The following is an 11,709-nucleotide window of genomic DNA, read 5'->3' as shown; positions in this document are numbered from 1 at the left end:
GATTAACCATCTCCAAAGTGGAACAACCAACCAATAACCAATACCCACTTCAAAAAAAATACAAAGACGAATTTATACGACTAAAGATCAACCAATGCCCATGTCAAAGAACAATATTGTATTCACCAATAGCCATATTCTCTCAACTCATAAGAATTAACAAACACTGAAGAGGAAAGCAAGAGATACTCCAAGACAGTACCTGTAAATAGTGATGCAAATAGTGCAGCACTTGTCAATAGTACCCACGAACAGTACTGTGAATAGTACCCGTGAACAATGAACCCAAGAGCATAAAAAAAAATAGAATCAGATCTGCTCTCTGGGAAAGAAAATCTCTAACTCAAAGAAACAATACCCCCAAAAAGATTAAAAGATAGATACGTTTGAGCCTTATCAACCAAAGAGCTTCCAAAAAAAGTTCATCTAGAGAAAGAGAAGACTAGATCAGTAAACACCAGCAGAAACGTGTTATTTCATAGAGATGGGCACGCGCCTATAATTGAGGGAAAAATTATAGGCGTGCGCCTATGAATCGAGGCAGAAAAACTACAAACTTTGTTGGTCTCTTCTTATGAGAAAGATTGAAACTTGAATAGTGAAAGCTGAAAAAGAGTGATTTTTTTTTAAAACTTATTTTAGGAGATACCTCTCCCAGCATACCACTAAACTTATATTTGAACCTGATGCTCTTATACCATGTTAAAGGTGATGCTATGAAAGTTGTGACATTGTTATAATAGGGAAACCAAGAAGGAGAATAGTGGAAGCTGGGATAATAGGGCTCGAGAGTGTTATTTCTCTATCCCTTAGTTCGTATATTTATACTTGATCGACTTACTTGGGTGTCAAACTACTCAAAATATCAACTACTATATACGTATCCACACTTATAGAAACGTGGGATACTTTACATACTTCAACAATGGAGAAGTTTTGGTTGTGAAGAATGGAGGTGAGAATTAAGAATTTTTTTTTTCTGGTTTTGTTCATTTGGGGTTTTCATCTCATGGAGGTAGTGTATTCGTCTCTTTTTTATTTTTTTTCCCCTTAGTGTTTAGAATACGTGGTGGTTTTTTGTTTTGTCATTTCCAATTTTGTTTCGAACTTCTAATATTTCATCCGATAGTTTTGAAATTGGTCGAAATTTTCGTATGATGGGGAGGTGATTATAATTTGAGAATAGACGAAGGAGAATTAAACAAATGTAGGGAGGTGTTTCTAATTATTAGCACCTCCTTTTTTTAGGAGCCACTAATATTGCTTGGTTTGGAAAATAGAACGATATGGTGAGGAGAGAGAATATTCACGAGCTTTTATATATATATGGGAGGGATACACCCACTCCAAATCGTACCCACGCAAAATCGTGAGATCATCTCGAAATCTAATTGTCGAAATTAAAACAAAACAAAGGAACAAAATAACAAAAACAAAGCAAAAAAACATTTCGTCTCTAACCCACTCCCCAGCAAAAACGAAAACAAGTTCTGATTCTCAAACCACAAATTCCGACCATCTCAAACCAAATTCTCAAACCAAAAATCTTATCATATTTTCATTTTATCAACTTCTGAAATAGATACTACTTCCGACCTTCTCAAACCAAATTCTCTACTTCTCAAATAGAGTTCAAACTGAATTGCAGTCTTCAGGCTTCAGGCAAGTAGTTTCTGCAATGTTGACATTTTTGTTGTATTTTCTACATTGCTCTAGTTTTTGTTATTTTGATTATGTAAATGTATTAGATATTAGAGTAAATTCATACCCATTCATTGATAAAGTTATTATTGTTTGGAGAGTGTTGAAATTGGGACTTGGACTGGGAGTTTATTACAAATTGAATTGGTGTTTGGATTGGAGGAAATTATATATGATTGATTATATTAGCATTTGATTTGTTTAAGCTATTGAAAAATGTGTCAGAACTGAGAATGGCCTGCAGTGGCCTATCAGTGTACTGAAAATGGCCAGCTGAGTACTTGAATAAACTCCCAGTACATTGATAGGCCACTGCAAGCCTTTTTCAGTTCAGTTCAGTTCATTGGGGTTTTAATAGTTGTTGCTATTAGTTTTGGGTTTAGTCTTTTAAAATTTGGATATTTTTTCGCTAGCAGTTCTTCTGTTTGATTCGAGCTTTGGTTGCTTTGTTTTGTGCTCATCCATTTATCAGGTAATTTTGTCTTATGCTTTTTTCTTTAATCTTTACCCCATCTTTAATTGTTATTTTGGTGATGCAAATTTCATTTTAGGACGTGGGTGTATGGTATTGCTAGTTTAGTTATTTTGGTGATGCAAATTTGGTTTTAGGAAGTGGGTGTATGACATTGCTAGTTTAACTGAAAACTAATTGTATATGGATTATTTATTGTCAATGTTGTCCATAAATTATTTACTGTCAATTGTATATAGGTTATTTACTGTCAATGTTGTCTATAAATTTTGAAGTCTATCTAAGTATTAGGTGTGAAATTTGTTTGTTTTGTATTTTTTGTCTTATTTTTTGTTTTGATTTAGTATGAAGGTATAAACAATTATAAAGTTACACTAAGGAACTTGATATCCATGCATGTTATCTTTATTGAAATGGGGTCCCTTGAAATAGGATTGTTATGATTACACTATCTATTGTGAATTTGGTTCAGTGTGTACATTGTCATGACCTGATTTTTGTTGGTGGTTGTATTGCATTGTCATAACTAAGTTTGTGAATGAAAAATGAAGTTTCCTTGTGTTATATAGTCAGTTTCTTTTGCCAAAGACGATCAATCCTATTTTTGGTTTTGAGTTGTTTATTAATTGAATTATTAGTAGAATATACATATCACGGGAAAACTCAAAAAAGAACTGTTTAATTCATACAAAGAAGGAATTGTTGTCATTTTCTGAACACGACAACTATTTTTTAAGATTTACAATTACCTTGTTACTAATACTTGTTTATTACTATTTTTTGTAGAAATAGTGGCTCCTCGATCAAAGAATGTGAAGAGTGTCATCTACACACGTGCTAAGAAATTGCTTAGTGGAGGCAGTAGTAGTTCGGGTCGTGCTGACCCGCCTGAGAAAAAAAGAGGAAAGGGAATGTCGGCATCAGCCCGTAGAGGGGATCGAGAAGCCACCGATCCGAGTAATGTAGTAGGTGTAGGTAATTTAGAGGTAGTAGAAAAAAATAAAATAATAAGGAAGAAAGAAATAAAGGCTCCTATTGTAGATGAGGACGTAGATTTAGATTTAGATGAGGATATAAATGAGGATGAGGATGTCGATGTAGTTCTTCCTGAGAATTTAGATGGTGGTGATATTGAAGAGGAGGATGACGATGGTGATGAGGAAGGGGAAGAGGAAGGGGAAGGGGAAGAAGAGGATGCTGATGGTGATGAGGAAGGGGAAAAGGAAGGGGAAAGGGAAGAGGAGGATGGTGAAGAGTCTGGTGACAACGATGAGGAAGGGCACGAGGAGGATGACGATCTAGATGAGGTTGACGATGATTTGGAAGAGGATGACAATAAGAAAGTGGATGATGACGAAAAGGAGGAAACGGTGGAGAAAACAATGGAGGCACCGGTGGTACGTCCTATTCAAACTTTTGTGAGAAAATCAAAGAAAAACAAGTACCAACTAGGCACATATGGTGGTGGCCCGACTAGAGTGCAAGGACGTGACAGGGACCAGCTTTTGTATGACTATGTTATGCACGTGGCTCGCGATGTTTGAGAGGGGAAGGTAATATTAATATTAATTAATACTTTAATTGTTTTTCTTTTATGAAATTAAATCTTCTCCTCATTAACTCTTTGTTGTCTTTATTGTTTTAGAAGCATGGAGTTTTGAAGTGTGGTCAGCACCTAACGCAAGTTAAATCAATAGAATCTGGAGTCAGAATTTAAAAACTCTCCTAGATTTGAAAACTAGCTCAGAATGATAAGTTTGTATGATCTTGTGATGGGAGTATACGAGCATCAAGATTCAGTGTTGGTCTCTGCGTTTGTGGAAAGGTGGCATCCGGAGACCAACACATTTCATATGCCATTTGGGGAGATGATTATCACTTTGGATGATGTCTCCCAACTCCTAGGAGTCTCGATAAAATGAAGAGTCGTGCAAGGGAACATTGATATGAAGTTGGGACAGACTCAGATAATTCTTAACCGCACTCTTAATATATCGTTGGGAGCGATTAAGGAGGAGTTGCAAGCCAGCCACTTCATATTAAATGTAAGGTTACAATTCCTAAAGCATCACATGGTTGGGAAGGTGCATGATAGTGCGATTAAAATAAAAGGCCATGTGAAGAAGGCATCAACTTTGATAGAGGTATAGTGTGCTATTAGAGGTTATTTGTTATTTTTCTTTGGATGTACTCTTTTCCCTGACAAGTTTGGGACTGCAGTGCCTGTTTGTTACTTGAGGTTGTTGTTAAAGTTTAGCGAGATCAAAGACTATACGTGGGGTGCAGCAATACTTGCATACTTGTACCGTGGTCTTGGGGCTGCCACAGGTGGCAAAGTCAAAGGCATTTTAGGCTATTTCACTCTCCTACAGGTAAAATATTTAGTATTTTCGTTTATATATATGTTAACCATTTATCTTATTAGTATTTTAATTATGTGTGTGTATATAAATTTAGGCATGGATCTACAAGTACTTCCTGTGCTTCAGGCTAATCCCAAACCTAGAGTATGAGTTGGCCCAGCTTTGATGTCGTGGGCACTCAATTGCTGCTCCACACTATGTTAACACAAAACATGCATTGTAGTGTTTTCAAAAATTTCTTGATGAGACAACTTATTTGATGGTAAGTATATGGGCTTGTTTAATATTTTATTGATTAATTAATGGTTGGAGTATGTGATTACTGATTTATTCAACTTCTCATATGACAGGTTGAATGGTGGCCCTACAACAATGTTAGAGTTTTACACCCGGTGGATGATATTGTTTATTTTGAGGGCTTTATATGCTTTTTTGGTGTCGTGGAGCTTTATGCTGTTTGTAAGGCGGTCCGTCACTTGGGTCACCTGCAGTTTATACTCGCCAATCCTCCATAGCCAAATGTCGCGATGAGAACTACCAATGGACGTGGGTATGAGGTCAATTGGAATCTTGCTTTGGCATATTAGACCACATGGGAGAATCAAGTGATCCAACCCCAAAATCGAGGACCATCGGCAAGTTATCCATGGGAGTGTGAGTTTTACTACATGGAATGGTATGAAATGAATACTCACATTCGAATGATAAATCCTCAGCTTCCTATTCATTTCTCCCTACAGACATTTCCTAGTTCCCTAGGAACTCGACTGGTGAGTTTTGTGCTTTTATAATTGTAGTTCCGCTCTTTTAAAACTGTCAATGCTAAATTACGTTTGCATTGCTTTTTACAGAGCAACGTTCTCGACGAAACTACTCTCATGCTTGAGAAAGGTCTGCAATTGGGTGGGTCTGTGATTCCCGAGGAAGCAAAGAGATCGTTCCACGAAGCGGATAACTTGACCCGATGCAAGTTTATTGGTGGGCATTACCGTCATGATCGTGTCTGAAGTTGGATTAGGGTTTGAAGTTTGAATTTATATGTTTGAAGTTATTTTATATGAATTTTGAATTTGAAGTTATGTATATGAATTTGAATATGAAAATGTGCGTTTGAATTTGAAGTTGAATTTGAATATGAATTTGAACGTGAATTTGAGTTTGAGTTGGAATATGGTTTGATGTATATGAATATTATTTTGAACATGAATTTAAATTTAAATTTGAATATTGTTGTATATGTATGAATATGAAGTTGAAGTTATGTTAGTATATGAATTTGGTTTGGATATGAAATGAACTAAATCAAAGGGTAAATTTGCTTTGATTTTGGTCCAAATGACCCACCCAGGTCGCACATCACCATCAAAAACGATCCCCACATATTGTTCACAGATGTATCTGGCCTTATCGACCTCTGCAGATCGCTGGTCTATAGACACAAACAATCTGATGGGGTCGTTTAGGTATAAAGGGAAGCGGTCTGAAGACGTCGTTTAGAGTGATTCTGAGCGGTCTGACAAGATCATTTAGAGTGAAATTCAAATTCTACGTGAAATTCGTATTCAATGTCAAATTCATATGCAAACGTTAAATTTAAATTCATATTAAAATGTCAAATTCAAATTCAACATCAAATTCATATTCAAAATTCAAATTCAAATTCAAATTCAAAGTCAAAGTCAAATTCATATTCAAACGTCAAATTCATATTCGAACGTCAAATTTATATTCAAAATTCAAATTCAAATTCAACGTCAAATTCATATTCAAAATTCAAATTCATCGTCAAATTCAAATTCAAACGTCAAATTCAAATTCAACGTCAAATTCATATTCAAACGTCAAATTCATATTCAACGTCAAATTCAAATTCAACGGCAAATTCATATTCAAACATCAAATTCAAATGTCAATTTCCTATAGAACTTAGAGATCAACACATGCATAAATCAACATTAGATAACATTACGCAACAAAATACGTACAAGCACTAATTACAAATTTACATCAAAAACACATCTGAAGATGTCTTACTTACATGAACAAACAGCATTAGACATCTCTTACATGAACAGACAACAGAATTTATATACATCAAACACCTAATTAAGGGTAATTAAACCAAAACCATCTAGCTAATGCCCACACCAACCAACAAAATCACAATTAAGAACAACATAATTTTGACAGTAAAAATGTTTTTCTTCATTGAATTATTTTCCTTCTTCAATTCTTCAATACTCTTTAAAAGTTTCTTTTCCCTTCTCCGCATACAACTAATATTTCCCTGATATCGGTCATTAAGTATCACCAACGTTTCATTGCGACATTGAAAATCACTCAATGTATCACTGCGACGAGGCACATTAATAAAGCGCATCTCGTTAAAATGGGACCAATCTTCAGGTGAGATGTGGCTACATTGACCTGGATTGACAGAGGAATCAGACATACCTATTTTAAACAGGAATTGACAGAGGAACAAATTGAGTTCTCTAACAAACTTAATTCTTAGGGTTCTAAGTTCTAAGTTCAAAGAAGCAGACGTTGAGTAGTTGGGTTTATCTTTTGGTTTAAATACAGAAATATGCAACGTACTTAGGTCCTATTAACACTTGTATCAACATAGAATTTTTTTTTCACAAATGTATCAATGTACTATGCCCGATTTCACAAAAATAGCAATCTGTTAGGTTCCGTCAGTTAAGTGATGATGTGTCTTTGCTTTTTCAATTTCGTTTTATTTGTATTTTCCACTTGGCATACCACCTCAACATTTCCACATCAGCATTTTCTACCAACTCAACATTTTTACCACCTCAGCTTCGCACGCCCTAAAACACGTGATTTGGAAACAAAACCTTCTCCCAATTCGAAACTATTTAATATGCTCAATTTGTGCATTTCCCACTCTTTCTCATTTGTCAAATTAGGGTTCAAAATTGAATTTGTGCGTTTAGTAATCAAAATCAAATTTGCGATTAGGGTTCAAAATTAAATGTCTTCTTCAAAGTGTGCTTCAACTTCTTCTCCAAGTTCTTCATATTGGTGATGTCCTACACTTGTTTTTGTGGACATCCTACGATCATGAAAGTTTCTAGGAGTGTAAAAATCTAGGGAGGGAAGAAAATGGACATATTGGTTTTTGTGGACATCCTATTTTCATGAAAGTTTCCCAATCATTGTGGTTATTTTATTTGGGGTGATTTTAAATTGAAGAACATGAGTTGCGAAAGGTGAATAAACTGTTGAAAGATGAGAACTTGGAACTGAAAATTGAATTGGGTGAGTTGAAGAAGAAGTTTAAGGAGTTGAAGAAGAACCATCAGAAGACTTATGCGAAGAAGAGCTTCTTCTTGACTGTTATTGTTGTGTATTTGTTACTTGTTGTGTTTCGAAATTTCTTGTAAGCTACTGAAGAATGTGTAATGTGAAGTTGGTAATATTAATTAAATTTCTTGTTGTGTATTTTGCTTGGTTAGATTTTTGTCTGAATTTGGGTTTTGTGTGCATTATAGTTGCATTTAGAGTACACATTGATTTCAACTGAATTTGTTGTGCATTTAGAGTGCACCTGAATTATTTTGCATTTAGACTGCAATGTTACCTACATTAGTACATAGCATTTGGAGTACAATAACAAACAATTGAAGTACAAGAAACAATTGAATTTAAGTTTTAACTGCAAGGTTTGCAAGAAACAATAGCATTTGGATTGCAAGAACATAGGATTTCTGACATGAACATGAACAAAAAAATAATAGCATATGACAGAAAAAACATGCCCAAAAAACAATAGCATCTAACAGAAAAAAACATACCCAAAAAATAATAGCATCTAAGGAAAAAACATTAACAAAATTACATAAGACCGAAATCCTTCCAATCATTTTTTACTACCCCCATTATTATTGGTCTTAGACCTAGTCTGACTTGCCACTGGTGCACATGATGACCTAGTAGCAACTCTTCCTGTTGCCACTGGTTTAACTTCGAAATCCTTTGTTACAGCTTCTATTTTTGTTAGGCTTCCCACTTTCTATGACCTAGTAGCAACTCTTCCTACTGCCACTGGTTTAACTTCCAAATCCTTAGTTGCAGCTTCTATTTTTGTAGGGCTCCCCACTTTATGTGACCTAGTAGCAACTCTTCCTGTTGCCACTGGTCTAACTCCCAAATCCTTTGTTGCAAAGCTTCAGGTTCTTGTTTAAAACTTTTTGTTGGGCTTCTTACTTTCTGTGACCTAGTAGCAACTCTTCCTGCTGCCACTGGTCTAACTCCCAAATCCTTTGTTGCAGCAGCTTCAGTTCTTGTTGCAGCTAAAATGATTGTTGGGCTTTCCACTTTCTGTGACCTAGTAGCAACTCTTCTTGTTCCAGCTTCAGTTCTTGTTTGCCTTCCCACTTTCATTGACCTAGTAGCAACTCCCAAATTCTTTGTTGCAGCTTTAGTTCTTGTTGGGCTTCCCACTTTCTTTGAAGTTTCTGCAGATCCATCTTTCTTTGGTGGTACACCATAATCATTCAAACTAATAGGTTCACCTCTCTGCAGCTGTTTGAATATAACAATGTACATGTTAAAAATAAACTTAAATGGTAACCAATTCAATTGAATTTTAACAAAATAACTAACTAACCATGACAAAAGATTCTCCACTGGTAGGGGATACAAATACACCAAAACCTTGTGGTATTTTGTCTTTTTGGTGTGTTTCATCAATTGGGGCCCTCTAAGTCTAAGAAAAATGTATACAATCATACATAAAAATGAATCAAACACAACATACACAAAAATGAATCAAATACAATCATACACAAAAATTTACTTACAGGAAGTGGTTTTTGATTGGTTATTTTTTCTTTTCCTTTTGATTTCATATTTGTCCTCCCTCCTGCATTGGCATTGGCAGTAGCATGAGCATTGGCATCAATATAGGAATTGGCACCCTCTGAAGCATGGGCATTGGCAGCAACACCCTCACCAGCATTCTCAACTCTATTTCAATCCACACCAGCATTCTCAACTCCATTTCCATCCTCATCAATAATGTCTACCTAAAACATAAACACCTATAATAATTCATGTAGAAACAATGATGCATAAACAAAATAACTGTTTACCTTCATGCAGAAACAATGATGGAACAAAAGGTTAACCTTAACAAAATAACATCAGTTATGCCCAGCAGAAATAACAGTTTACCTTCTTTGGATATGTCCTCTTGTTATGCCCATCTTTCTTGCATAGTGTACAAGTCATGATTCTTCCCTTTCTGCTTACTTGTGTGCCAACTCCTTCTACTTCATGTACCTCTTTTCTTCTTGCCTTCTTGGGCCTTCTAGGCATTCTTCTCAGTGCTGGAGGTAAGAACTTCTGACAATTTGTTTTAGGCCATAACATTTCCCCATTCAATGGCTGGAAGTAGAAGTCATATATTTTCAAGTTTGTTTCTTTCTTGAACCAATGAGAAACATACTTATTAGGGTTCTCATGAAGGTGATATATGGCTGAAACTGCATGAGAGCAAGGTATTCCTGTCAAGTCCCACCCCCTACATGAGCATGACCTCTCCTTCCCATTTACTACAAACCCTTTACATGAATCAGGTAATGCACTAGTGTTTCTACTCTTCACCTCATACTTGGGGTCACCAATATAATGTGCTCTCCAAAACCTTGAATATACTTTGCTCTTCTCCAGTTTCTCTCTTGCTTTAGGACAAAGATCATCACTCCACTTCTCCATTAATTCTCTTTTCTTCTAACACCTAAGTGCTTGATTGATTCTTATGTCTTCTAGCATATCAATGATGGACTTTCTTCTTGCATCAAGTATGACACCATTAAAAGTTTCACACATATTATTTTCCACTGAATCACTTGAAGATCTAAAATTAAGAAAGGCCCTACACCAATATTGTGGGTCTTGCTTCATGAGTGTATCATATGCATGTGGTGAAGCTTTCTTCAACTCATTAGTGACAATATCCCATTCTTGTGGAGTCCTACTCTTGGCCATTCTCCAGAACAAATTCTTTAACTAAGCTTTCTAAAGTTGGCATAGATATGCCTGGCACAACATCTGTGCTCAACCAATGGTAACAACAATTCAATTGCTTGAATGAGTCCCTTCTATTGATCAGTGATCAATGTCAACCCAGTCCCATCACCAATTCCAAGATCTTCTATCAGCAGTTGTAAAAACCAAATCCAATTTTCCTTGTTTTCCACACTAACAATAGCCCAAGCTATTGGGAACATTTGATTGTTCCCATCTCTCCCAACAACTATAAGAAGCTCCCCTTTACAAAAGCTTTTCAAAAAAGCTCCATCAAGCCCTATTACATGCCTGCATCCTGCCTTCCACCCTCTTTTAAGTGCAGCAAAACAAACATAAAACCCTTTAAACCTACCTTCATCCACAGCTATCTTGCAATTAGTTCCTGGGTTAGACTTGTACACTTCATCTCCATAGTCCCAAAGTTTACCATAAAAGGTTTTTAAAGATCCTTCAACTTCCCCCATTGCTTTTCTCTTTGCCCTTAAGCACTGCATTTTTGTGACTTCAATACCAAACTTGTGCATCACCTACTTTTGGAACTCACTCAGTGTCCATTTAGGATTTGTAGTGATCCTGTCAAAGTAATGCTTAGCTAACCATGCAGCATTTATAGCTGTAAGTTTCACAGACCTTGAACATTCATGCTTAGATTTCAAACTCTTAATTTGAAAACTTTTTTCACATTGCATCCAAGTAGCCCACAATCTCCAATCACAACCCTTACACACAGCTTCCAATAACTTAGTACCACTCCTAAATAACCTTATATCATACCCATGAGTCACAACATAAGCCTTCAACAATTCCTTAAGCTCTTCTTTGGACCCAAACTTCATCCCAATAACATGTTCAAACTGAAATAAATCACAACCAAGAGGCAAACTAGGAAACCTAGAATTAACTCTTTTAAGCCCACCTTCTTCATCATCAGTTATAGGGCTATCATAATCTGATTCACTAGCATAATCACTATCATTTTCTGTAAACCCAGTAGTATCACCAAGCTCAGTTGGTTGGTTCCCATCAGTTTCTGCATTAGCCTCAACATTATCTGCTTCTATATGACCATGCTCAGTTGGTTGGTTCCCATCTGTTTCTGCATTAGCCTCAACT

The 11,709-nt window shown here is 35.9% G+C and overlaps 1 protein-coding gene across 1 annotated transcript; it reads right to left on the bottom strand.

The window, feature by feature from the left end:
- Nucleotides 1–10,296: 10,296 nt before the first annotated feature.
- On the bottom strand, nt 10,297–11,090 carry LOC147503031 (uncharacterized). Its single transcript, XM_086604689.1, has 2 exons — nt 10,693–11,090; nt 10,297–10,540 (listed from the first exon to the last, which is right to left on the bottom strand). Exons 1-2 carry the CDS (start codon nt 11,088–11,090, stop codon nt 10,297–10,299), a joined length of 642 nt encoding a protein of 213 aa, XP_086460815.1.
- Between the last annotated feature and the right edge of the window lie 619 nt (nt 11,091–11,709).

This window comes from Coptis chinensis, chromosome 4 (genome assembly GCF_015680905.1).
Source record: "Coptis chinensis isolate HL-2020 chromosome 4, ASM1568090v1, whole genome shotgun sequence".
NCBI classification, from domain to species: domain Eukaryota; kingdom Viridiplantae; phylum Streptophyta; class Magnoliopsida; order Ranunculales; family Ranunculaceae; genus Coptis; species Coptis chinensis.
Note: the sequence above shows the minus strand (reverse complement) of the source record. Positions and strands in the feature narration are given on the sequence as shown.